The sequence below is a fragment of the Eptatretus burgeri genome, chromosome 1, assembly GCF_056783735.1.
Source record: "Eptatretus burgeri isolate ZD-2024b chromosome 1, Ebu_testis_v1, whole genome shotgun sequence".
NCBI classification, from domain to species: Eukaryota; Metazoa; Chordata; class Myxini; order Myxiniformes; family Myxinidae; genus Eptatretus; species Eptatretus burgeri.
In genome coordinates, this window is record NC_140961.1 from 164414386 (window position 1) to 164442208 (window position 27823).

A 27823-nucleotide genomic window follows, 5' to 3' on the forward strand; every position below is an offset into this window, starting at 1 on the left:
CCTCTCCATTACGATCAATGGTGGGGTCCATCGTGCAGTTAAAATCTCCACCCAAGCAGACAAGTCCATCAAAATCAATGTGTACAAGGGACGTTTCTAAGTGTGTGTAAAAGGTGAGTCTCTCCGCGCTATCGCTCGGTGCGTAGACATTCAGTACGGTGTGTTTAAAGCCATTGAGTGTGAAGGTGAGTGAAATCAAATACCCTTTGATAATCTCATTAAAAACAACACTGGGACTGCAAAAGGAAGGTTGTATATAAACAGCCACCCCAGCCCTTGGGTGTTCCAGACAACTAAAAAACCATTTTCCCCTCATTGTCCTTTGCCATTCACTTGCACAAGAGGAGCTGCATCTTGTTTCTTGCAAAAGCAAAACATCAATGTGATTTGTCTCAACAAACTGTTTAACTTCTGCTTTACGGATGGAGGAGCGTCCCCCATTAATATTTAAACTCGCTATAGAGAAGGCAATAGGCTAACATAGAGTTAGGGTGTGTCAAAAACTTAGTCTCTCTGTGTCTGCAGCTCATTCTTTGCTTTGAGGATGCATTTCCGGAGTCGATACACTTGTGATTCCGTCACACCAAGCTGTCCGGCTTTGAGGAGCAAAAGCTTCGCAGAGATTATAAAGCCGGATAAGTCAGGGAAAAAGTTTTTAATTTTAACATGTTTCTTGCGAAAGGTGTCATGAAGAAACTTTATGATATCGGCAGGTGGAACACTGGTAACACTCTCCGAATCTTGGGAAACTGGATCATTCCATGCTTCAGCACCGCCACAAGAAGCAAGTGATGAGTCCCCGTCCGAATCATAATCCGAGTACTGATTGGTGTCCATTACATTATCGTTATGCTCCAAAGATGGAGCTGATGGTTTAATAAGGGAAGCCTCACATTCCGCTTCCAAAGGGGGAGAAGGAGTCGGAGGAGTCGGGGGAGGAGTGGGGGGGGAGGAGGAGTGGGAGGAGGTGGAATAGGGGGAGGTGGAGGGGTGGGAAGAGGAAGAAGATTAGAAGTGGGAGGGGGAGGAGGAGGAGGAGGAGTGGGAGGGTGAAGAAAACGGGGAGGAGGAAGAATACTAATGGAAGGAATGTTATATTCCGCTTGAGATGAACCTGGTGTTTCACTAGTTGAAGCTTTACACCCTGATTCAACCAGGTTTGGAGTAATTGGTGACTTAGAAACGGTACACATTTCACTGTTGGTCTTTTCAGGGAGGGGGGTTACAGTGGATTCGGTGTTAATATCCAAGGTGCCTGTGACTATGGGAGTGGTCACGTGTGCTCCCCGCTGCACAAAACCAATCTCCTCCTCATGTTCACTAACCCCACCGACAAAAAAGTCATCATCCTCTGGAGCAATTACATCAAATCGATTTTTCGTTTTAAAAAGAGCATACATTGTTGCTTCCAAACACGAGTCATTATTCTCGGCAGCCGGCGCCATCTTTTTTGCACAGCTCGCCGTCACATCTTGACTATTGTTATCATTTAAATGCTTCAATTTATGTTTCCTTTTTGAAGGAACAACGGTGAAGCTTTCGTCATCTGTCAGTGGGGGGGGGGGGGGATTTACCTCCACTCTCGACGGCCCAGGCAGATTGTTCGAGTTTGAAGCGTCACCAACGTTCCCAACTCTAGATATACCACTATTCGTCTCAATGGGTTCGACTACACTAGATGTTCCACTTAATATATTCTTGGGGCAATCGCTTTTTAAATGTCCCGATTCACCACAGATAAAACAAGTTGTGGTCTCCGTTGCGATATAAATCTGGTAATTGCGGTTTTTATTTTTTAAAGTCATAACTGCATTGAGCGATTGAGCGTTGTTTTTTAGAATGATATAGCAATGACGTCGGAACGACATGATGTGGCGAACCGAAGCGTCAGAGCGCAGACGAAGTGGAATCATGGAGATTCGTGACACAACTGTGCCAAAAACGCTTAATGCAGCTACAATCTCCTCACTCGAGAAGAAGGGCGGGATGTTAGACAGTGTTAATTTTACCGCCATCGTATCGAGATAACTAACATTGACGAAGACGTCCGGCGGAACGGACAGACCGGTTTCGACCGCCTGAGCCACGTGTCGCTCCTCCGACAAGAAAACCACGACACGTTGGCTCATTTTCGAAGCGGCGAGAACATTCTCGATTCCTACGAGCTCTCCCAGAGCCATCACCACGTTCTCAACACTAACTCCATCAGGTGGAGTAATTGTCACTCCATTTTTCCGAGTGAGTGACTCGTACACACTATTGTGCAAACGTCCGTTTGCCATAGCTTAAAGCAAAAGAAGAGAAGTTTAAGTTTAACAAAGGAAAACCGTCACAAGCAACCAGCAAGTGGGGTCAAATGAAGTATAAGGGAAAGGAAGAGTATAAGGAAGAAGCTAAACCACCGATAAACGGCAGGCCTATGAAAACAAGGCAGATGAAAAAGTAGGCCCAGAAACCCGAAGGTTTCAAGGAAAACCCACAAAGCACCTACCGTGCGCGCTCTCCTTCTCTCTCTCGTCTCAGCAGGAAGGGAAACAGGGAAAAAACTCCACAAACACGTACGGGGACACAGAGGGAAACGAAATAGGGACAGGAACAACACGAACACAGCACAGTGTGGTGAATTAACGGGAATCAAGGGACATGACGCGGGATCACATGTTGTGCGTCTCGCGTATAAGGGGATGTCTCTCTGCGGCACGAGTGATTGTCCCCGGGGCATTGCTATTGACATCGGCTGTCCACTTGATGCTCGTTAACTGAAGGTGCTCATTGACTGGTGAGAATGGAGATTATATCGAACTCCGTGCTTACGCGGATTAGTCTGCAATGGTTAACTGCACATGTATACGTTTCTGCTTATGTACTCCTAGCTGAACCTGTATTTCCTGGTGTGCCCACAGAAGCGGCTCCAATCAAATGGAATAAAGCCTAAACTCTGAAGGTTCATCTCTCGCTCTCATTTCAATTTATTCCATTTAATTTTCTCGGCTCTCTCAACCAAAGATGGACAAGATCTACAAACCAGAGAGGTTCGACGCAGACCCAAACACGACTGACGCAGAAATGAAATGGTCACATTGGTTCTGCTCCTTCTCACACTATCTGACCATCATCGCGGAGGGAGCTGACAAATTTGCCGCTCTCGTGAATCATGTCTCGCCCGGCGTATACAGGCTCTTCTCGGGGTGCGACACTTACGAAGCAGCGATTGACGTACTGCAGGCGCTCTACGTGAAGCCCAAGAACGAGGTATACATACGACATCTTCTCAACACACGCAAGCAAGCAGCCGGGAGACAATCGATCAGTTCCTGCAAGCTCTGAATCAGCTGGGAAAAGACGGCAGCTTCCGGGCCGTAAGCGCCGAGGAACACCGAAAGGAAGCGACACGGGAGGCATTCATCCAAGGACTCAGATCAGCCCACATACGGCAACGCTTACTAGAGAAAGCGCAACCCACTCTTGACAAGGTAGTCGATCAGGCTCGAGCGATGGATACGGCTCAGCAGCAATCTGAGTCATTTGGGACACCGATGCTGCTCATGAACGCTGCTACGATGGGAACCCAAGGAACCCCACTGGCACAGACTCAGCCAGACATGAGGGATGGAGAAACACCCGAGGAGCCGGATACCCAGACCTCGTCAAACTCCTCAGCAACTGCTCCGGTCGGTAAATGCTTCTTTTGTGGGTACAAAAGGCATCCTCGTCAAAAATGTCCAGCCAGAGATGCCACATGCATGAATTGCGACAAGAAAGGGCATTATGCCAGGGTATGTAAATCTACTCTAAGGAGGTGACGTCCCCCCAGCTGTTCGCTAACTTGTCGCCGGTCTGCAAACCGATAGCGATCAAATCGCGGCGATATACCACTGCTGACATGAATTTCATCACTTCAGAAACCAAGCGATTACTGGAGGAGGGAATTATAGAACCGAGCGATTCGCCATGGCGCGCACAGGTGTTAGTGACCAGCAGTCAGAACCATAAGAGACGGATGGTTGTCGATTATTCCCAAACGGTCAATCGCTTCACCCAACTCGACGCCTACCCCCTGCCGCGCATAGATGAGATGGTCGAACGCGTGGCCAATTATAAGGTATTCAGTACCATCGACTTGCGAAGCGCCTATCATCAAATTCCCATCCGAGAGGAAGACAAACCGTACACTGCATTCCAGGCAGGGCGGCGCCTCTACCAGTTCAGAAGGATACCATTCGGTGTCACGAATGGAGTAGCTTGCTTCCAACGGGTTATGGACGACATCATCTCAGATGAAAACCTCGAAGACACTTTTGTTTACGTGGATAATGTCACAGTGTGCGGTAGGGATCAGAGGGAACATGATAGGAATCTGGACAGATTCTTGAGCATTGCTGGAAAATATAATCTGACTCTCAACTACGAGAAATGCGTATTCTCGGCAAGGTCAATTGACCTTCTCGGCTACACGATAGCCAACGGCACAATTAAGCCTGATCCTGAGCGATTGCGCCCGCTCCGTGAGCTTCCACCACCTCAGGACTTGCAGACAATGCGCCGGGTGATCGGGATGTTCGCTTACTATGCAAGATGGATTTCGCAATACTCCGAGAAAATATATCCCCTAGTGCATTGCAAAAACTTTCCACCAGATGCCGCTGTCGTGAAAGCTTTCCACGATCTCAAGGATGATATCAGTAAGTCCGTGGTTTTATCGATCGACAGCTCGGTGCCCTTCGTGGTGGAAACCGACGCTTCAAATCACGCCATAGCTGCAACACTTAATCAGTCTGGGCGGCCGGTCGCTTTCTTCTCGAGAACTCTCTCTAGAAGCGAGCAGAGACACTCGGCAATAGAGAAGGAGGCGTACGCCATCGTCGAAGCGCTGCGTAAATGGAAACATTATTTACTGGGAAACCACTTCACGCTCGTTACGGACCAACGATCCGTGGCTTTCATGTTTGATGGGAAAAATAACGGGAAAATTAAGAATGAAAAAATTATGAGATGGCGGATAGACCTAGCCTGCTACAGGTACGACATTGTTTACCGGCCCGGGAAGGAAAACCCTGCTGCAGATACCTTCTCCCGGGTCTACAGTTCGGCAACAATCAGTCAGGCTTTGCAAGACCTCCATGTGTCTCTGTGCCACCCAGGGGTAACCAGGATGGCACATTTCGTACGCAGACAAAATCTTCCCTATTCTGTTGAAGATATTAAACAAATGAATGCTTCATGCCCTGTTTGTGCTGAACTAAAACCCAGATTCTTTGGCGCGGCATCTGGCAGACTGATCAAGGCTACTTCCCCCTTCGAGAGACTAAACATCGACTTCAAAGGGCCCCTGCCCACCGAGACAGACAACAGATACATATTCACCGTTGTTGATGAATATTCAAGGTTCCCTTTCGCGTTTCCGTGCTCGGATATGACCTCGGGCACTGTCGTAAAATGTCTGTCTGACGTCTTCGCTATGTTTGGGAGACCTTCGTACATACATTCAGACAGAGGGCCGTGTTTCATGTCGGCCGGGCTAAAACAATTCCTATTAGAGCACGGCATAGCAACTAGTCGAACGACGGGTTACAACCCACAGGGGAACGGGCAGGTGGAAAGGTATAATGGAGTTATTTGGAAAGCCATAACTCTGGCGCTGAAATCGAGAGGACTGGGCCCCGAGCGATGGGAGGTTGCTCTTCCTGACGCAATGAATTCCATACGCTCTTTGCTCTGCACGTCCACAAATGCCACTCCTCACGAACGTATGTTTACTCACCAACGACGTTATGTTGACAGTCAAACGGTGCCCAACTGGCTGACCCACCCCGGTACAGTGTTCATGAAACGCCCGGTACGACAAAGCAAGTATGAACCGCTGGTGGAGGGGGTCGAACTCATTGACACTAATCCAGAGTATGCTCATGTCAGGCTCCCGGATGGCAGGGAGACCACTGTGTCGGTTCGCCATCTGGCTCCCGCCGGTACTCCTCCCGCCGGTACACCACCTCCTGGCTCTCCTCCTTCTGACATTTCCGCCCCAGGAACTCCGCCAGGCGACGGGGCTGCCGTGTTCCCCGCGAGGGCGATCGAGGAGTCATCCCCGGCACAAGTCGAGGCTCACCAAGAGGATCGGGAGTCTCCCTCAAGTGAAACTGCCGTTTACTCCCGGAGAGGTCGACGAATAAGGCCCCCTCGACGACTCAATCTGTAAAGGGGATTATCGGCATTCTCGCTGCTCATGCTCCTATATGCCCATTATATCATATATCGATGCTCATTTCCATGCTCCTACAACTCAAAATAATCACTGCTTGGCATGTATGCTCCTGTAGATCTATTAGTCCGCGTTGCTTGAAATGTATACTCCTATAGAGCTAAAGCAATCATGGTGTGTAAGATGGGCCCCTAGTTACATTTTAAAGGTGAGGAGAATGTGGTGAATTAACGGGAATCAAGGGACATGACGCGGGATCACATGTTGTGCGTCTCGCGTATAAGGGGATGTCTCTCTGCGGCACGAGTGATTGTCCCCGGGGCATTGCTATTGACATCGGCTGTCCACTTGATGCTCGTTAACTGAAGGTGCTCATTGACTGGTGAGAATGGAGATTATATCGAACTCCGTGCTTACGCGGATTAGTCTGCAATGGTTAACTGCACATGTATACGTTTCTGCTTATGTACTCCTAGCTGAACCTGTATTTCCTGGTGTGTCCACAGAAGCGGCTCCAATCAAATGGAATAAAGCCTAAACTCTGAAGGTTCATCTCTCGCTCTCATTTCACACAGTACTCACAGCTGCACACACAGAGCCGCCATGACACCACACCCATGCACGACTCACCAACGACCAGCAGGGGGCGAGAGAGAGAGAGAGAGAGAGAGAGAGAGAGAGAGAGAGAGAGAGAGAGAGAGAGAGAGAGAGAGAGAGAGACAGAGACAGAGACAGAGACAGAGACAGAGAGAGACAGAGAGAGAGAGAGAGAGAGAGAGAGAGAGAGAGAGAGAGAGAGAGAGAGAGAGAGAGAGAGAGAGAGAGAGAGAGAGAGAGAGAGAGAGAGAGAGAGAGAGAGAGAGAGAGACAGAGACAGAGACAGAGACAGAGAGAGAGAGAGAGAGAGAGAGAGAGAGAGAGAGAGAGAGAGAGAGAGACAGAGACAGAGACAGAGACAGAGACAGAGACAGAGACAGAGAGAGAGAGAGAGAGAGAGAGAGAGAGAGAGAGAGAGAGAGAGAGAGAGAGAGAGAGAGAGAGAGAGAGAGAGAGAGAGAGAGATATATATATATATATATATATATATATATATATATATATATATATATATATATATATATATATATATGGAGAGAGATGGAGAGGGATGGAGAGGGATGGAGAGAGATGGAGAGAGAGAGAGAGAGAGAGAGAGAGAGAGAGAGAGAGAGAGAGAGAGAGAGAGAGAGATGGAGAGAGATGGAGAGAGAGATAGAGATAGAGATAGAGATAGAGATAGAGATAGAGATAGAGTTTATTACAAGAGTATGAAGGACAACCATTTTTCATAAGGACACAAAAGTTACATGTTTAAGAATACAAGGTCACATCCTGATAGCAAAAGTGATCAGTCTGTAATTAAGAGACCATTTTGAACAGTACAAAGTGCATCATTTAGAGCCCACACACTTTTAAAAATGCACATTTTGTTTCTGGAAGTGTAAAAAGAAAACTCCATTTTAATACGGGCAAAAACGATTCCTTTAAACAAAGCCAGAAGGTTATCAGCACACCCTGAAATATTTTCAATTTTCATGTCCCTTTGTGCGATAAATTGACTTCTTTGCAGTGGCAATGAGAAAGTTGGCCAAAATCACTTCCAGTGGATGTGTTTTGGATTCAAAGCCAAAAATAGAAACTTTTAAAGTGAACTTCAAAGAAAGCTTGGAGCACAATTCACAAAGCAAACCAAACAAAGGGATCAAGCGTGCACATTCACCGTAAGCATGTGACAAGGTCTCGAGAGTTCCACAGAAGGGACATTGGTCAGGTATTTAAAAGGAGAAAACATGCAGGAGTTTATTGGTCGGTAATACCCAATGTGCCAGCCTCCAAGACAGGTCAGCAGTTTTCTTTGGGATGAGAACATGGTAAAAGGCTTTCCAGTTAGGGTGGAAGGGGTATTCTGGAGGCAAGTAGTTGTGCCACTTCCTTGACTGCCAAGTTCCTAAAGAAGGTTGAATTGCTTTCACACAGGCCTGATAAATGTGACGTTTTCTCAGACCTACTTGCGGAGTGATTCCAAAATGTATTTTTGGTAAATATTTTACGATTGAACCGGAAATCATGACAGTGGGAGTGAGTACGAGATTTGGGAAGAGAGGATTTGATTCGTGAACAGTTGAGCCATCACCAGTGCGAGGAGATCCCTCCCAGTGTACCTTAACTCTCCGGTACACCTGAAGCACTTCACATAATAAAAGAGATACTTGGCGGTAGGACCATATGCCAACATTGGTTGCTAGTGCTGCAGCACTCAACCATCTCGTGTTGTCAATCATTACATCAGAAACGCAATGGACACCGTTCTGAATAAAATGATCGATAAAAGAACGCTCCGTTCTTATTGTTTTAAAAACAGAGTTGTGAAACAGAGGTTCCTTCAAAAACATATCTTTGGTGTAGGAAAGATAATCACGGTCGACCATAAAAACACGCCAAACATTTAAAATGCTATTATAAAAAGGTGGAAGCAAGGACAAATCAATACATTTCATATTCATTAAAAAATAATCCTCATGAAAAGTCAAGCATATCAGCTTGACGAAGGATGAGAAGGGCGGCGGACCTCCAGACACCGTAGAGAAGCCGCCGGATTGAGGTGACGCCAAAGGCCATTGCCCTGCACACAATGTCCACAAGACCCTGTCCACCTTCCTCCAATGGAAGATTCAGGATCTGTGGACGAAGCCAGTGTTTTCCACTCCAGAAAAAAATTGTTAAGGTTTTCTGTATGTCCAGCAAAAAATGTTCAGGAGCTGGTATGGCTTTGATCCTGTGCCACAATAGAGATGCAACTAAGTTATTGATGACCAGGACTCGGCCTCGATAAGAGAGCAAAGTCAGTAAGCCTTTCCATTTCAGCAGTTTTTGTTTGAGAGCTTCAGCGAGACCCTCCCAATTCTTTGCTTGTGTTGCTGCATCACCGATGAAAACGCCAAGGTACTTCATTCCGTTGTTCGACCAGGTGAGGCGTTCCGGAAGAACAGGCATGGGCAGCTGGCATGGGCTGATCCACAGTGCCTGGCACTTGTTCCAGTTTATTGCAGCTGAAGAAGCTAAACCATAATAGTTCAAACAGTCCACCAGTTTCTTGATCTCCTTGCTTGTGTGTACAATGACACAAATATCATCAGTATAGGCAGAAACTTTCACAGGTTTTACTTGCAGATTTGTGTATCCAGTTAAGAAGCTGCGCACTTTGATTAGGGAAGGCTCGATAGTAAGAGAGTACAAAATGCCAGACAAAGGACATCCTTGACGGATACCCCTTCCAACCTTTACAAGTGAAGTCAGTTCAGAGTTTACTCTGAGTACTGAGGAAATGCCATGATAAAAAAGTTTTATAAGGGAGGTAAACCTGGGACCAAGTCCAAAACACTCGAGAACCTTGAAAAAGATATGCATGACTAACACGGTCAAAAGCTTTCTTCTGGTCGAGCATAATCAAACCAAAATTATCATTTTTCGCTTTACACACGTCCCAAAGATCTCTTATTAGGAATATGTTATCATGTAGCTGTCGGTTAGGGATACAACCGCACTGATCACTTTGAATCAAAGATTCTAGAAGGGGGGAGATGCGTCGAGCTCGAGCTTTGGAAAATATTTTATAGTCGGAAGACGATTTGTTAGGGTTCACGAACTAACAAAGTTCACGTTACTATTTATCTTTTTATCAAAATGAAAGAAAAATTTTGTTGGCGAGTCCAAATTATAAATCTGATCCATCTGTAATCGGATCATTGCGCCTTTCACTTGATAGAGTCAACAAGATCATTCAAAAGGGCAGATGTATTTTCATGAGACGATCATTTTCCAGTAGCAGATGGTTATTTGTTGTTCTGGGGTTGTTTGTAACATCAGATTGTAATTTCAGTATTTCTTTTTCGAGTACAATCCTTTCATTTTTTGCACTAAAAGATGAGGAGTGATTGAACTGTTGGCAAAAGACGGCAATCTGTGCCTTTGCGTAGTCCCACCATAATCTAGGGTTACTTAAACTGTTCTTCCGTTCGATGAGGCTATTCCAAAACACCCTAAAGGCTTCACAAAAAGTAACATTCTCACGTAACATGACGTTAAACTTCCAATACGGACTGCCATGTTGCTGCAGAGCAAGCTTAAAGGAGAATGTTGTCACCAGATGATCAGAGAAAATAGAAGGCACGATATCAGATTTTAATATCTTATCAAGCATTGTAGCATTGATATAAATTCTGTCTAACCGAGCTGGAGTGTGTCTCTGGGACACACATCTTAACCAGGTGAACTGACGTTGTCTGGGGTGTTGGATACGCCAAACATCCACGAGTCCCACAGTTTTTATAATTTTTTCCAAAGTTTTGGCAGATTTTGGATGTGGCTCCACACTGTTTCTGTCTAAAGCAGGGTCAAGGGTACAGTTGAAGTCACCACTCATTATGAAACAACAGTTCAAGTGAATTGTGCTTAGAAAGGCCTCTAGTTTAAGGAAAAAAGTATATTTTTCAGCATTCTCATTGGGGGCATAAATGTTTACAAAAATAAAGATTTGATTGTTGGCAATGAACTGAAGACAAGCCAGACGTCCAGGAATTATTTCATTATAATGAACTTGCGAGAGCGTTAATGAAGGAGAGACAAAGAAAGCAATCCCGGCAGTGAAGGAATTGATATCACTGAAGAACCACTGACCCTTCATGAGCCTTCTCCATTGGGCTTGGGCTGTCAGATCTCCATGCGTCTCTTGCAATAACAACATGTCCAGGTGCAAACGCCGTGTCAGATCTTTTACCTGAACTTTGCGTTCTAAACTCGCACCACCATTAATGTTTAGACTTCCGAAATTGACATTCATGTGCTGAGAAAGGGAAAGAAGAAAAATAAATAAATAAGAGAAACACACCATGAGGACCTCACTAAAGAAGCTCCTGTCGAGCTTTCTGGATCATTTTTTTAAACCTGTGTTTCTGAGCCTCAGTGAAGTTTGGGGTGACGGGGTTACGCACAATTTCCTTCAATTTCGTAATTAACACCGGAAGATCAGGGAAATGATCTTTCAGTTCAATATTTCTCTTACGATAAGAGTCCCTCAAGAAGTCCCGAAGCTCGTCATCCGAAGGTCTGATTTCAGCCTTTAGGATTTGAGAGGACTCATCTTGACTTTCATCATCAGATTCCTCACATGGGGAATCGATTGGTGTTTTAGTTTCATTGTGAGCATCAAATGATTTCTCGGTATCAATGAAACAAACTTCTTCGGCCCCTTATGTATCAAAGTTACGTCTGGGGATTCTTCGGAATGTAAGAGAGTGGAATCCAAACTTGTCCGTGACATGGCCACGGTGCTCGGGTCATGAGGGTCACTCTCCATTGGAGGAGGTACACTATCCTCCCTCGTTTCCTCAGTGTTCATATTTGTCTCATTTAATGCTTTATCCGGGAGAAACTGTAAAAGTTTCTCATTCTCCTGTGACTGTTGGATATGGAAGCAGTTAAGTCTACATTAGGAACGTCCTTGTGCGAGCGGACGCTCTCTGTGGGGTTGGAGACGCTGATTGTCAAGTTCAATACGGTTGCTTTATTGATGATGTTTGAACAAGTGGACGTTTCTGGATTACTTTCTTCTTCCAGAAAGGCAAATCTGTTATTACATGGAATTCCAGAAATTACATTTTCGCTGATTTGCCTTTTACCAGAAGGTGACACACGTGGTGCGAGGGGTTTACGTTTTTTAAACTTTTGAGACGATAATGAACCAATCACTTACACTGCCCATTGGCTCATTGGGAGGGAGGTGTCCACTTGTTCAGCCGGTTTATCCTGCATCTTGGTTGAAAGGAAAACGTTAACATTAATCTGTGAGCCGTTGTTCCTCGGTTCGGCCGTGGAAGGCTGCGTTTTTCGAAGAGGGCAAAACTGTTTAATGTGTCCCACTGAACCACAACCAAAGCACTTTCGGGTGTCAGTGTTTACATATACTTGGTAGTCGTGACTATTTACAGTGAATTTTAAAATGACGTTCAGAGAGGGATAATCCTGCTTAAGTACCATAAATACCTGTCTACGGAAACACATCACGTGACTAGCACGTTCATCTTTCCAGCCCAAAGGGAGCATTGTTAGAGGGGACATGCAGCGTGCATAGCGCTGCAGCGCTTTCAGGATTAAATCACCGCTCAGGAATGGCAGTACATTTGAAATAACCACTTTCTGAGCAGGAGTATCTAAAGGATATGTCATCACAAAGTGTCCAGAGTTGAGGGACAGGCCTTGTTGGACGATGGGACACAAACACAATAACTCGTTTATTCATGCGCGACGCGGCTCGTACCTCACCAAACCCGATAATGTTCCTGATCGCGAGAACAATCGCTTCCACCGAAACGTCCTCCGGTGGAGAGCATGCGATGCCATTCTTGCGCGATAACCGTTCGAATGCGGCATATCGCTGCGAGCGAGCGGCCGCCATGTTTCACCACACAACGACCGACGTCTTCCTCACTCAGGAAGAGGAAGTTACCAAAACACCCCAACTTTTCCAGAACTTTGGGAAAGGGAGCACGAACCGAACAAAATAAGGAAAGATAAGCGAAAATAAAAAAGCAAAGTAAGGGTTTAAAGCGAAAAGTTTTTGAATTATTAAACGACTTGCAGGGAACCGCCTAGAAAACCGACGATACCCTGACTAGCACCGCGATGGGCTGTCTCTCTCTCTCTCTCTCTCTCTCTCTCTCTCTCTCTCTCTCTCTCCCTCTCCCTCTCCCTCTCCCTCTCCCTCTCCCTCTCCCTCTCCCTCTCCCTCTCCCTCTCCCTCTCCCTCTCCCTCTCCCTCTCCCTCTCTCTCTCTCTCTCTCTCTCTCTCTCTCTCTCTCTCTCTCTCTCTCTCTCCCTCTCTCTCTTTCTCTCTCTCTTCTACACAAAGGGGAAACATGAGAAAACCTCACAAACAAACAACACGAACACAGGGAGTGAAATGGGTAATGTGGGAACACAAACCAGTGCAATGGAGGACAGAAACTCACGACACGAAGCAAGCAGCTGCCATGACAGTACACACAACGAACCAACGGCCAGCAGGGGGAGAGAGAGATAGAGAAAGAGAGAGATAGAGAGATATAGAGATAGAGATAGAGATAGAGATAGTGTGTGTGTGTGTGTGTGTGTGTGTGTGTGTGTGTGTGTGTGTGTGTGTGTGTGTGTGTGTGTGTGTGTGTGTGTGTCCTCCATGACTCCAAAACCATGAAACCGAGCAGCCTGAAACTTTGCATGCATATGAAGGGAACTCCAAGGAAGTGTGTGACTGAAAATTAGGTGTTCGAGTTCATTAAAACACCCCTTTTGAAGATAATTAACGGCATTATTTAATTACATCCTTCATCAGGTGCTTCCTCGGACACCTCCACACATCCTCAATCACCTCACTCTGGCTCACTGGAGTCTTAATTCACCATTTTGTTTGGCCTGCTGAACAATGTTTTGAGTTTCCACTTTCCTCACTCATATCATCAAAAACCTTATCTTCATTCCTACGAATCGCTGGAAACATCGCTTTGTAAGTGCTATAGTTTTCAAATTAGGACCTTGGAGCGGTTTCCTGTATTCTATGATGCAATTTTCCTCAATCAACTCGAACAGAGTTTGGAGGATCAGATCATGTGGACTAAATAACTCAATATCTGCAGTGAAATATGAAAATGCTAAGAAATTGGCGATGGTTCGTTTATTTGTGGGTATGTTCTTTGACCAATCAGCTCGCTATCGCTTGCTAAGTCAGCCGTTCCTTTTCAACCATTTCATTGGAGTGCTTGCTTGAATGCTTAAGCTTCCTCTTCTCCAATGGCTTGATTTCCAATCATCAATTTGGTTTCAGACCAGGTCACTCTACCCTGGATATGCTGCTTCTGCTCTCCCATCAATGGATGGAGGTCCTCAATGCCAGACAGGAAATCCGAGTCGTATCCCTGGACATATCACGTGCTTTTGACACAGTCTGGCTCCCTGCACTACTCACCAAACTCTCTTCCCATGGTATTCAAGGCCATCTCCACTCATGGCTCGCAGACTTCCTCTCCTGTCGCAGTCAACGTGTGGCCCTAAATGGAGTTCTTTCATCCCCTCTTCCTGTGCAGGCTGGAGTTCCTCAAGGTAGCGTTCTGGGCCCTGTTCTTTTTCTGGTTTTCATCAATGATCTCTCCGACTCTCTGGAAAATCCTCTATTTCTCTTTGCCGACGACTCCACCCTCTGCCGTACCATCTGTCATCCCTCAGACCGGCAAGCAGCAGCTTCTTCGCTCACTGCAGATCTGGATAAAATCACAAACTGGTCCAACACGTGGAACTTGTCTTTCAATCCAGACAAATCTCACACTCTCACTATGTCTCTTCGAAAGGACCGTTTACAACCCCCCCCCCCATCCACTTTCTCAACAATCCTCTGGAAGAAGTCTTTTCTTTCAAGCTTCTGGGTCTCACTATCTGCCATGACCTTTCCTGGGAAAGTCACATTTCCAACCTCGCCTCAAAAGCCAGTCGCCGACTGGGAATCCTTCCTCGTCGTGCTAAGTCCTTCCTCGGCCCTCTTGAGCTCCTGACCACTTACAAAGCTTTTGTCCGTAGCCTGATGGAGTACTGCTCTCCCCTCTGGGCTGGTGCTCCTGCCTCCCACCTTTCTCGGCTTCACGCTGTTGAAACCAGGGCATTTAAGATCATCGGCATCTCCCACAATGAATCTGAGTCTTTGGGCCTCTCACTCAATCACCGCAGGTTGGTCGGTAGTCTTTCTGTCTTCTACCGACTCCTCTCCAGCCTTGCCCCCCCCCTGCTCTCTCTGCGATTTGTCCCCACCACATTTCCACAGGGCGCTCAAGGTCCGCCAACGACCCCCTTCTGGTAAAACTACCAAAATCGCGAATCACTGCTCACCTTCACTCTTTCATTCCTCTTTTTTCCCGCCTTTGGAATAAACTTCCTCACTCTGTTCTTTCCCATTCTTCCCTCCAGGCTTTCAAAACAGCTGTTCACCACCACCTCTTATATTCCCCCATCCAAATCCTCGATCTTTTCTACCCCCGATAATCCACCCAAGCCCACTTCCTTCAATTCCCCTGCTTTCCTTCCTGAAAGTCCCTGTAATGTCCATCTTCTCTTCGCCATGTTCCCCGTCCCATCCCCATCCATCTCCCTTCCATAGTTCACCTAATGTGTCTGTTCCCCACTATGTTGTCCCTTCCACTCCCGCCCCTCTTGTCTCATGCTCCCTTGCTGTGAGTTGTGTGTTAGCTCTCATACGAGCCTCGACCAAGGTATACAAAAAAAAAAGAGCTACTTGGCAAGCGCCATACACGACTCCAGTCGATCATGGCACAGTTTGTGACTCAATCGGGATGTACAGTCGGCATTTGCTTCAAAGTAGAGATACGTAGACAGCACACACAGATGTGGTACATGTGGGTAGATTTTGATCTGCAAAGAGACTTTCTGTGGGTGGGTGTGCGTGCTTGCTTGGTTCTTGCTGCCGTGGTGGGAAAGTTTCATCCCGTATCTTCTGATAATGACGGTGATGATGATGATGATGATGATGATTTGATGATCTGATGATGATTTGAAGATAATTATGATGCTGATTTGATGATCTGATGATTTGATGATGATTTGAAGATAATTATGATGTCGATTTGATGATCTGATGATAATGATGATTTGATGATAATGTTGATGATGATGATTTGATGATCTGATGATGATGATGATGATGTGATGATGATGTGATGATGATGTGATGATGATGTGATGATGATGATGATGATGATGTGATGGTGATGTGGTGATGATGATGTGATGATGTGGTGATGATGTTATGATGATGATGATGATGATGTGATGATGATGTGGTGATGATGATGTGATGATGATGTGGTGATGATGTGGTGATGATGTGATTATGATGATGATGCTGATGTGATGATGATGATGATGTGATCTCAATGATGATGTGATCTCGATGATGATGTGATCTCGATGATGATCAGTCTCGGTCTTGGTCTCTGTCTCTCTCTCTCTTCTACCCCCTCCCAACACAGTGCAGCACCCTCTTCCCACCTCTTTATGTCTCTTCTCTACTCCTCCGCCCTCTCTCTCTCTCTTTGGATGTTGGTTATGTCTGGACGGTGGTTAACTCCACACATATCCGTATGGTGGTAATCTCCACCCGTATCCAAACAGTGATTATCTCGGGATGTATCCAGACGATGGTTATGTCTGGTGGTGGTTATATCTGGGCGGTGTTTGTCTGCAGATGGTGTTTGTCTCTAGACTGTGTTTATCTCCGGACTATCCGGACTTAGGATAGTCAATGAGTCGTAATGTGTTTCCACAAAAGTGGTGGCATGAGAAACAAGAAATAGACATAACTGGAAATAGATGTGTATGTCATGGTATTTGGGGATACAGGTGTATTCAGACATATGTCGTATTTGTAGTTGCCAAGTTATGGATAGGTGATTGAAAATGGGTAGTTGTAGTGATGTTTGCGAGAGGATCCCCTCAAAAGGTGAATGTGTTGTCAGTGTTCATTCCGCACTCTACAAATGTTTTCATCCCCACACTGTCTCCTCCCCCACCCAAATATTTCATGTATGTGTACAGATCATTATAGCATGACCAATTTTAAAAGTTCCTGGATTGTTTGAACATAAATTCCCTCAACCTCATAATTTCCTTGTGCCTGAACGAGAGTTCATCTCGAAATCCCGACTCATTCTCACTCTCCGTGCACACCCAGAGAATTTCTCATAAACTCAGAGGTTGGCTTGATGTGCTGTTGATGTTACAAATGCATGATTGGCGACGTAGCCTTCTCCGTTTCAGGTGCTTATAATAAAGGACATAGAGCCAGTGTTAGTTCAAGAAAGCCATATTACACGTCCAGGCACACCCAGGTCGAAGGTCACTCGAGCTCCGTGTACACCGTATTCCAATGCCATAGTCCTCCACAAGGTGGTTATTTAACAAGCTAACACCTGGTCCTCCACCAGGCGGTTATTTAATAAGCTAATACCTGCTCCTCCACGAGGCGGATATTTAACAAGCTCACACCTGGTCCTCCACTCGGCGGTTATTCAACAAGCTAACACCTGGTCCTCCACAAGGTGGTTATTTAACAAGCTAACACACTGGTACTCTACGAGGAGGTTATTTAATAAGCTAATACCTGCTCCTCCACGAGGCGGATATTTAACAAGCTCACACCTGGTCCTCTACTCGGCGTTTATTCAACAATCTAACACCTGGTCCTCCACTCGGCGGTTATTTAACAAGCTAATACCTGCTCCTCCACGAGGCGGATATTTAACAAGCTAACACCTGGTCCTCCACGAGGAGGTTATTCAACAAGCTAACACCTGGTCCTCCACTCGGCGGTTATTCAACAAGCTAACACCTGGTCCTCTACTCGGCGTTTATTCAACAATCTAACACCTGGTCCTCCACTCGGCGGTTATTTAACAAGCTAATACCTGCTCCTCCACGAGGAGGATATTTAACAAGCTAACACTTGGTCCTCCACTGGGCGGTAATTGAACAAGATAACACCTGGTCCTCCACTAGGTGCTTATTTAACAAGCTAACACCTGGTCCTCCACTCGGCGGTTATTCAACAAGCGAAAACCTGGTCCTCCACTCGGCGGTTATTTAAGAAGCTAACTCCTGGTCCTTCACGAGGCGGTTATTTAACAAACAAAAACCTGGTCCTCCACTCGGCGGTTATTCACCAAGCTAATACCTGGACCTCCACGAGGCGGTTATTATCAAGCGAAAACCTGGTCCTCCACTCGGCGGTTATTTAAGAAGCTAACTCCTGGTCCTTCACGAGGCGGTTATTTAACAAACAAAAACCTGGTCCTCCACTCGGCGGTTATTCACCAAGCTAATACTTGGACCTCCACGAGGCGGTTATTATCAAGCGAAAACTTGGTCCTCCACGAGGCGGTTATTTAACAAGCTAACACCTGGTTCTCCACGAGGCGGATATCAAACAAGCTAACACCTGGTCCTCCACGAGGTGGATATTTAACAAGCTAACACCTGGTCCTCCATGAGGTTGATATTTAACAAGCTAATACCTGGTCCTCCACTTGGCAGTTATTCAACATGCGAAAACCTGGTCCTCCACGAGGCGGTTATTTAAGAAGCTAACTCCTGGTCCTTCATGAGGCCGTGTTATTCAACAAGTTAACACATGTAACATCTCCCTTTTTAACATTAATGATATCTTATACTGCCCTTTTCGAAAGAGATGTAAACAGGTAACACAACCATGAACATTTAGGAAAATGTTAACTTGAGGTAAACATAATTTCAATAATACAAAAGGTTACTCAAATACATTATTTATTTGACAATTTTTGTTGGTTTCTTTTTTTGGTGACTCCTGTTCCCCTGGCAGTACAACAACATAGGACTATGCCAGGAGCTGAACAATTCAACCTGAATAGTCACCTCAAACGAATAAATGTTCTTGCTGTTACTTGTAACAGTTCACAAATGGAGTCTGTTTGTGTACTTCACATTCTTCCACTGCAGGAGGAAACAAGGCCCTGTGTGAGGGAGGCTCTTTGACTTCGGCCCGTGTTGAGGGTGTGCTGCTGGTCCTCCTGGCTGCTGTGCTTACTCGCACCGATTTCTCAGTACTGCAACCCTTAGGCTCAATGACCGTTTTGTTTCCACATTTCACATCAGGTCTTACGATGCTCGGGCTGCACCTTTCCTCCACGAGCTCATCCAAAGGCCGTCCATAACAGGGAGGTCGTGCTGACTTGGCTACTTTCAGGTCCACATGATTGCGACAATACAAGGCACCTTCCACATTTATTGTCAGGTCAGATTAGATCTGTGACTTGCTACAGGTACCATGTAAACCTGTACTAACCTGTTCCATGGTCGGGTTGTCGGTGACTAAACCATCTCCCCCCACCAAGTTTCTTGGTGAGGAGGGTGTATGATATGGACACCCAGCAGGATGAAGAACAAAACCTGACAAAGGGTGGAGGAGCTCCTTGTGAGCCAACGGCCATCCATATCTCGTGCCCAACCGTGTCTACGGACGTCCTCCTGCAGTTGGGTTACTTCTTATTTGGAGGTTGGTGGCAGGATTTGCACTCCGGCCACTGTAAAACCATTCATTCCGCAAAGCACTCCAGAATCAAAAACTTAATCTGAAAACTCACTCTGTGGGAGTACCTCCTGTGCAGTTTCCCTTCGCAGGGCAGCTCACCGGATGACGGGATTGGGGCAAAACCTTCGGGACCCCCAATCCTTCATGATAGGAGGAAAACCACGGGGTAACCTTCCCGGGGCAGATTGCGGTAGTGTGTGTCAGGGTGATCCTGAGGTGTCATCCACCAGACAGCGGTCTCCTTGGGTTAACCTGAGGCGGTCCCTTTGGGTGGGTGCCTGGAATATCCTATCCCTAAGAGAGGATGATCACCTGTCTTTGTTATCATCTGAGCTCAAGCATTTGGACATCGGTATTGCAGCACTCTCTGAGGTTCAGAGACAGGATTGCAGCAAGATCATGGCTGGTGGTGAAACCTACGATTGTTCTGGTCGCTCTGATGGTCACCATGCCAAAGGAGTTGCTGTGGCTGTGTCCAATAAGCTGATTCCAATGATAACTGAGGCAACACCAGTCAACGAGCATATTGTGAGACGAAGGGTTCATCACTCCTTAGGTGTCATTGTTTATGCTCCGACTGAGGCGAGTGATCTCACCGTGAAGGATGCATTCTATGCCACGCTCGAGTCTGTGGTTGATCAGCGCCCCAGATGAGATTCACTTCTCGACTTGCGGGATTTCAATGCATCGACTGGAACTGATAGGGATGGTTATGAGACGTGTGTTGCTCCCCATGGGTCTGGAACTGTGAACCTGAATAGCACTAAGTTCCTTGACTTTGCAAGAAGTCATGGACTTAGGGTGGCTGGTTCATGGTTTCAGCACCCAGAGGCTCATCACTGGACTTGGTATTCCAACGCTGGTGATGTGGCAAAGGAGATTGACCATGTCCTCGTTAATGGTCGCTGGAGGATGATCCAGAACTGTTGGATGATCCAGAACTGTTGGGTCCACTGGAGTGCTCAGTTCCTCAATACTGACCACTGGCTTGTTGAAGCATCTCTGAAGTTGCACCTTAAATCCAGGAGAACGGTACCATCCCAGCCTTGGTTGGATGTTGGCAAGTTCAAGGATGAGAGGGTTGCTGAGGAATATGCGAACAGGCTGAGTGGAGATTTGGGGGTCTGGGTGCTTTGGGGGGTCCTGAAGAGTTGTGGAGTGTCTTGAAGACCACCATCCTTGATGTTGTCGGTGGATGTGTTGGAACTCACCAGAGGGTGAAGAAGTATTTTGTCTCCCAAGTGACACTGGATACCATTGACCAGAGTCGCAGGGCCAGGCTGAATGGCAGAGCTGGGCTGTTCAGGGAGCTGAGCTGTAAAACTGTATGTGGGCTCAGGGTGGACAAGGAAGCCTATGTGCGAGGAATCTGTGAGGGGTAGAGCATCACCTGAAGTCAAGTGATTCCCATCTTGTACAGGGGAATTCGCACATTGCGTTCATCCAAGCCCATCCCTCAGTGTACTGCAGTTGGAGCAGAGGGTGGGAGGCTCTCGACAGAGCAGTCCAAAGTGAAGGCCTGCTGGGCTGGTTACTTTGAGCGGTTGTACCAGACTGATCCACCAGCTGTTGAGTTGGACATCAGGGGTGCTACCATCCCTATTGCTGGCCCTCCAATCAACTCTGGTTCACCTTCATTTGTGGAAACACAGGCTGCAGTGAACTAGTTGAAATGGGGTAAAGCTCTTTGGATCTGTGGCATGAATGCTGAACTTCTCAAGGCTGGTGGAAATACTGCACTCATGTCATTGCATGCAGTTCTGTACTCTGCCTGGAACACAGGCATCATCCCAACTGACTGGAAGAGGGGCCTTGTTGTCCCTCTCTGGAAAAGGAAGGGTGATTGCCAGGGCTACAACTACCGATGGGTGACGCTGCTCCCAGTGCCAGGCAAGGTCTTTGCTCAGATAATTCTTGATAGGGTTTGCCACCATCTGCTTGAGCACCAGCATCCAGAGCAGTCAGGCTTTACACCAAAGAGGTCAATGATTAACCGTATCTTGCTCTTCAGGTCCTCAATGAATGCAGGCGAGAGTTTTGGTAGGGGCTGTTTGCAGTTTATGTTGATCTCTGTAAAGCGTTTGATTCAGTGAATCGGGATGCCCTCTGGGGGATTCTTGGTCTTCGTGGGGTGCCACCAAAACTGATCGATCTGATCTCTGAACTGTACTGTGGTCCTGAGAGTGCTGTGAGATGTGGTGGTACCATCTCCGACTTATTCCCAGTTGCTATTGGAGTTCCTCAGGGGGTGTGCACTGGCAAAGGAGATTGACCATGTGCTCGTTGATGGTCGCTGGAGGATGATCCAGAACTGTTGGGTCTACCGGAGTGCTCAGTTCCTCAATACTGACCACTGGCTTGTTGAAGCATCTCTGAAGTTGCACCTTAAATCCAGGAGAATGGTACGATCCCAGGCTCGGCTGGATGTTGGCAAGCTCAAGGATGAGAGGGTTGCTGAGGAATTTGCGTTGTTGAACCTCGCGCCTTTCAATACTTGCAATGGACTGGATTCTGGGGAGGATGTCGGAGAGATCAAGCTGTGGTGCATCATTTTGGAATGTTAAGATCTCTGACCTTGTTTTCGCAGATGATGCAGTCATCATTATGGAGACTCTAGATATCCTTTCGGGGGCTCTCAAGGTGCTGAATGAGGAGTTGCAGCCACTGGGATTACGGGTTTCCTGGGTCAAAACTAAGATCCAGACTTTCAATGACATCTTGGATGCTGCTTTCCTGTCTGTACCTGTTTATGGTGAGGATGTTGAGGTCGTGGAGAGATTCACTTACCTTGGCAGTGATATTCATGTCTCTGCTGGCTGTGAGTCATAGGTCAATAGACATCTGGGTCGGGCATGGGAAATCATGGATTCACTGGATAATGGGGTGTGGCGCTGCCAGCACCTCTGCGGGAGGACGAAAGTCCGAGTCTTCCGGTCCTTGGTGCTTCCAGTCTTGCTCTGTGGATGTGAGACTTGGACTCTGACCAGGAATCTGAGACGGAGACTTAATTCCGTTGGTACCAGTTCTCTTCGGAGAATCCTTGGCTTTCGCTGGTCGGACTTTGTGTCCAACGAGCGGTTGCTGAGAGAGACTCAAATGAGATTTGTTACCTGCACGGTCCGTGAGCATCAGCTGTGGCTGTATGGACATGTAACTCGTTCTCCTGACGCTGATCCTGCTCACCAGATTTTCTCAGCGAGGGAGTCTCGTGAATGGAGGAGGTCAATGGGCCAACCACGTGCCTCGTGGTTGCAGCAGGTTGATCGGCATCTCAAGGAGATGGGGATGGGCCAGACATCTGCCTGGGGGATGGCCAGACGGAGGCCCCTGGAGTACCGGCGAAAAGTGGACGCAGCGACGTGCTGCTCTGGCGCATGCTCCCATACCTGACCTGCTCAGGGATAAAGGCTTTCAAATGGTGATGACCCAAGAGTCTTTTGACCGACATATTGATAAAAGGAGTATCTTACTGTGAAATAGAGTTATCTGGTTGATAACACTGCAACTTTTGCCATGATTGTGTCATTCTCTCCCTCCACCCAAAGTGGACACGTATTGCAGTTTTGAGTTATTTTGCCTTATCCTTTCAGCTAATCCTTCAGTTGAGTTGCCAAATGTCTCACACTCCCATTCTTTGGAATGTCAAGTTGTGTATAAGAAGAATTGCTCCGGGCTTCTGTTTCAGTGAAGACCATTCAAATGTTTCAGTGAATCATTCAATGTTCTTCCTCCGTATATACGAAATTAAAGATTCTCCTTTGGAATGCTGATCCAACTTGTGGAAATAATGTTCTTTTCCACCACACTAGTTGAATGGAGATGATGGGCTAGCAATAGTGCCTCAGGAGTAGCAATGTGATGAAACGCAAGACAGCATGGCTGTCATGTGATTTGGCACAGTGAACTGGCAGCAGCTGTTGTGGATGGTTTTCCAGAGGGATGTCATTGTTCAGTAGGTCAACCAAAGATGTGTTGGGTTGATAACATCCAAGAGTGGTCAGGGTGCAACATCACTGAGTTCAAAGTGGCAGCGCTGGAAAGATGGGTTGTGCCCAAAGTGGCGGTAGTGGCTCTGGTAGTGTTCAATTTGAGGAGGCAACCAGGGTCTTATGCCTATGTCGAATAATGATGATGATCTTTCACCTGCTCGGCTGTGAGATTCAAGTTGTGCTTTTTTGCCATGACGACATTTGCTGCTCACCACCCTTCTCAGAATTGTCACAGCTTGTACTTTTCTCTGACTTCTCATTCAGGTTGGTTGCTGGTAAATAATCCTCAAATTCAGCTGTAAAATTGTCCCAATTACTGCTCCAGTTATCGCTCATTTTCATCGCGTCCAGGGGTGGAATGATGGCAGCCATGTTGGTCAAGGCCTATGCCCGTGGCCTTTCACTGCAGCACATTGCACAGTCTTCAGTTATTCACTCACTTTTGCATGCACAGTAGTGTTTGAAGGAATCCGTTCCTGAATAGGATGGGTAACTTGCATCAAGCCACTACTGACACCATGTTTCAGATGCTTATAACAAAGGACATGGAACCAGTGTTAATTCAAGTAAGTCATGTTGCACGTTCAAACACACCTGGGTCAGAAGTGACTGTCAAGGTACATACCGTATTCCAATGCCATGGTCATCCAAACTCGTCATGAAGGATGCCATGGGATCTTTAACGTCCACAAAGTAATGTCTGCGGATGGGATGCCCAATTTAACGTCCATCCAAGGGACGGCGCACACACTAACAAATTGTCTTATGTTAAAGGAAAGAAGGATCAGCCAGAAACACCAACCAGGTCTCTGGTAGTACAAACCAAGTTTATTCAGGAAGTTGTCAAACACACAGCCAAGTCGTCCGGGGAATAACGACGAAGTCAAACCGCGCTCACAGCGACACCTAGTGCCAAACGAACACACAATGGCGCTCCCTGTGAAAAACCGGGATGGCAATTTATAACTGGGCCGAGATCAAAACACAGGCCACACAGCTTAGAGGCAAGTGTGCATACATCTCAGCCATCCTGCCAACCCAATCTGTGCTAAACATATTGGTCAAATATTGTGACAGAGACAACACACACAAAAAAAACAAAACACACCATGTTTAAAAAAAAAAAAGAGTCCACCATTGTCCATGAAATTGTACAAAGATTTCAACAAAAAAATACTCATACTGTGCTGTGAAAGATGCACATTCATTTTCAAACAAGCAAAGAGCTGAGCCATGTTTGTTTTAATTAAACCTTTATTGGCATTGCTCCAATCCTGATAATCAAAAGCAGGACAATCAGAACTTGGGTACGGGACATGATTTATGCATTGTAGGAAGAGCTGGAGATGGTTCCACCATGACCTGTCCAGTTGGTGTGCACGAACACGCCAGGGTTAGACAGCAGTTCATACGTGTGAGCACCAAAGTAATCTCTCTGAGCCTGGCACACACGAGATTCAGACAACACCCGATAAATAACAACTTGGGACAATTAATACTCCACATCAAATTCCTGCACAGGATGAAGAATGTCTTCTCAGTCGTTACAATCCAAATCATTCTGGTTAAACAAAGGAAAGATCAAGTTCATTTTTCAACTTGTTTGAAGGGAATTGTGGTGTTACCTTTTAAAGGTGCTATTTTAAGACTAAACAACGGAATGTGCGAATGGTACCCGTGCAAACTAAACGAGGCTGTGCAAATGGATGGTCATGGCCCCAAAGGTCATAAGTAAGATCGATTTTCAGCCAAAATGTAAATAATGAAGACTGCATCTACAATATCATAAACCACCATTGCAATATCTGTCAGAAATAGACCCGACAAACATTACAAGTGCAACACAGAGGTGGATAAGGTAGTTCAACTGAATATGAGAAGACAATAGCATAAAGTATAATCAGTAAACCCAACATTGTACAGCAGCTGTGAATTATGTTAATTGTGGTTTCAGGGATTGAAACCTCGATGAAGAGAAATGCGCAGCTGATGATCCAGATCGTCAGAAAATCAGGCGTACGTACGTGCGTGCGTGCGTGCGCGGTTTTGTATCCCGACCAGGATCATTGGGTATTGTGGAGACGCTGCTCAAAATCGGTAGGACGGCGCGTTCTACCTTGAAATTACTCCTCAATATGGCTACGGTTGACAAAGGGATGTGCAGTGTGAAAAATGATTCCAGATGAGGTATGCTCCTCAAACACTGGAACTTGATCGTGTGGGACGAATGTACCATGTCGAACAAGCAGGCATTCAAGGCACTTGACCGAATTCTCCAAGATATTTAACAAAACAGTTCACTCATGGATGGAGTGACGGTTCTTCTTGCTGGTGATTTCAAACAAACTTTGCCCATCATTTGGCGGGGTAAGCGAGTCGATAAAGTCAACACGAGTCTAAAACCTTCAGTGCTTTGGGGAGACGTTGAAAAAAATAAAGAACACCCTCTGTAACAACATCCACGTGCATTTACGAAGAGACCTCAAGGCACACCAGCACGCCACTCTTCTGCTCTACAAATGACGATGGTAAAAATTGAGCCTGATACCAGTGACGGCCTCATCCTTGCTCACCAAAATCTAGTTGCAGAAGTGAGTTCCGACAACGATTTGATAAATAGCGTTTCCTAATTTTTGGCTCACCTGGAACACAGTTCTGGGAAGCTTATGGGATGGCCCGTCATCAGTTCGTCAGTCAGTCAGTCAGTCAGTTCGTCCGTCCAACAAATACTTGCAACTTCTTCTCTGAAACTACACGTGATTCCGATGAAATGTCACCAAAACGTTCATCACCCATGATGCACTGAAGTTTGTTCACAGCATTACAGAAAAAATAAATAAATAAATAAATAAATAATCGGGGTCTAAGCGGGTATACGGAGGAAGTTTACGATGGGGATTGCCCCTGAAAAGAGATCTTTGCTTCCTTTGAAACTACACACATGATTTTGATGAAACTTGACCACAACCTTCATCACCCGTGATGTACCAAAGTGCGCTCACACCATTAAAAAAAAAAAACTCGGGCACGAAGGGAATCCATGGGGAAGGAGGAGGAGATTGGGACCATACTCTTTGGAGAGCGTTGGCGCTGCTTAAGCAGTATGGGGGATTGCCCCCCAAAATAGGTATTTGCTCTCTTCTCGAAAACTACACACGATTTTGACGAAACTTGACCAGAACCTTCACTGCCCGTAATGTACCAAAGTGTATCGACCACATAAATGACCTGCACTCATGAGGAGTCTATGGCAGGGTTGGGGGAGGGGTGTGGGACTTGACCCCCCCAGAATAGGTATTTGCTCTCTTCTCAAGTACTACACACACAACTTCGATGAAACCTGATCACAACCTTCATCACCAGGGATGTATCAAAGCTATTCATCTGCAGAAAAATCTGCACACATCAATGGGTCTACCAGGGGTGGGGTGGGAGTGGTGTTTGACCCCCCCCGCCTCCCCCCACCCAAAAAATAGGTATTTGCTCTCTTCTCTGAACTCGACAGAATTTCAATGAAACTTCACCACAACCTTCATCACCCTTGACGTACCAAAGTATGTTCAGAGCATTTAAAAAAAAAAACTCAGGGTAAAAGGGGGACTGGAGGAGGTTTGAGTAAATGTTGTTCCTGATCCAGGTGAGCTTCAGGACAGGTCAGGGTAAGGAATGGGAGCATGTGCTGGAGCAGCGCGTCGCTGAATCCGTTTTCCGCTGGTACTCCAGTGGCATCCGTCTGGCCATCCCCCAGAGAGATGCCTGGCCCATCCCCATCTCCTTGAAATACTGATCAAACTGCTGCAACCACGAGGTATGAGGTCGGCCCATTGGCTTCCTCCACTAATGAGGCTCCTTCACTGAGAGAATCTGGTGATCAGGATCAGCGTCAGGAAAACGAGCCACATGTCCACACAGTGGCAGCAGATGCTCACGGACTACGAAGGCAACAAATCTCATTTGAGGCTCTCTCAGCAACCGCTCGTTGGACACAAAGTCCGACCAGCGATCGCCCAGGATTTTCCGAAGAGACCTGGTTCCAAATAATTAATTTTCCGTCTCAGATCTTTGGCCAGAGTCCAAGTCTCACATCCGTAGAGCAAGATTGGAAGCACTAAGGACCTGAAGACTCAGACTTTCGTCTTGCTGCACAGATACGGACAGCACCACACCCCATGATCCAGTGAATACATGACTCCCAAGGCCCGACCTAGAGGTCTATTGACGTCTCGCTCACGGCCAACAGGGACATGAATATCACTGCCAAGGCAAATGAATCTCTCAGTGACCTCAACATCCTCACCACAAATAGGTACAGACAAGATAGCAGCAACCAAGATGTTACTGAAAGCCTGGATCTTAGTTTTGATGCAGGAAACCTGTAACCCAGCGGCTCTGACACCTCATTCAGCACCATGAGGGCCCCAAAAGGAAAATCCAGTCTCC

The 27823-nt window shown here is 46.5% G+C and overlaps 1 protein-coding gene across 1 annotated transcript in view; it reads right to left on the minus strand.

Moving 5' to 3' along the window:
* Nucleotides 1-24191: 24191 nt before the first annotated feature.
* Nucleotides 24192-27823, minus strand: part of PGD (phosphogluconate dehydrogenase) — a 178886-nt gene continuing 175254 nt past the window's right edge. Inside the window, exon 13 of the mRNA XM_085848498.1 lies at nt 24192-24824. Coding sequence (XP_085704624.1) covers nt 24705-24824 — 120 coding nt within the window. The 3' untranslated portion in view covers nt 24192-24704. The remainder of the gene's footprint in view (nt 24825-27823) is intronic.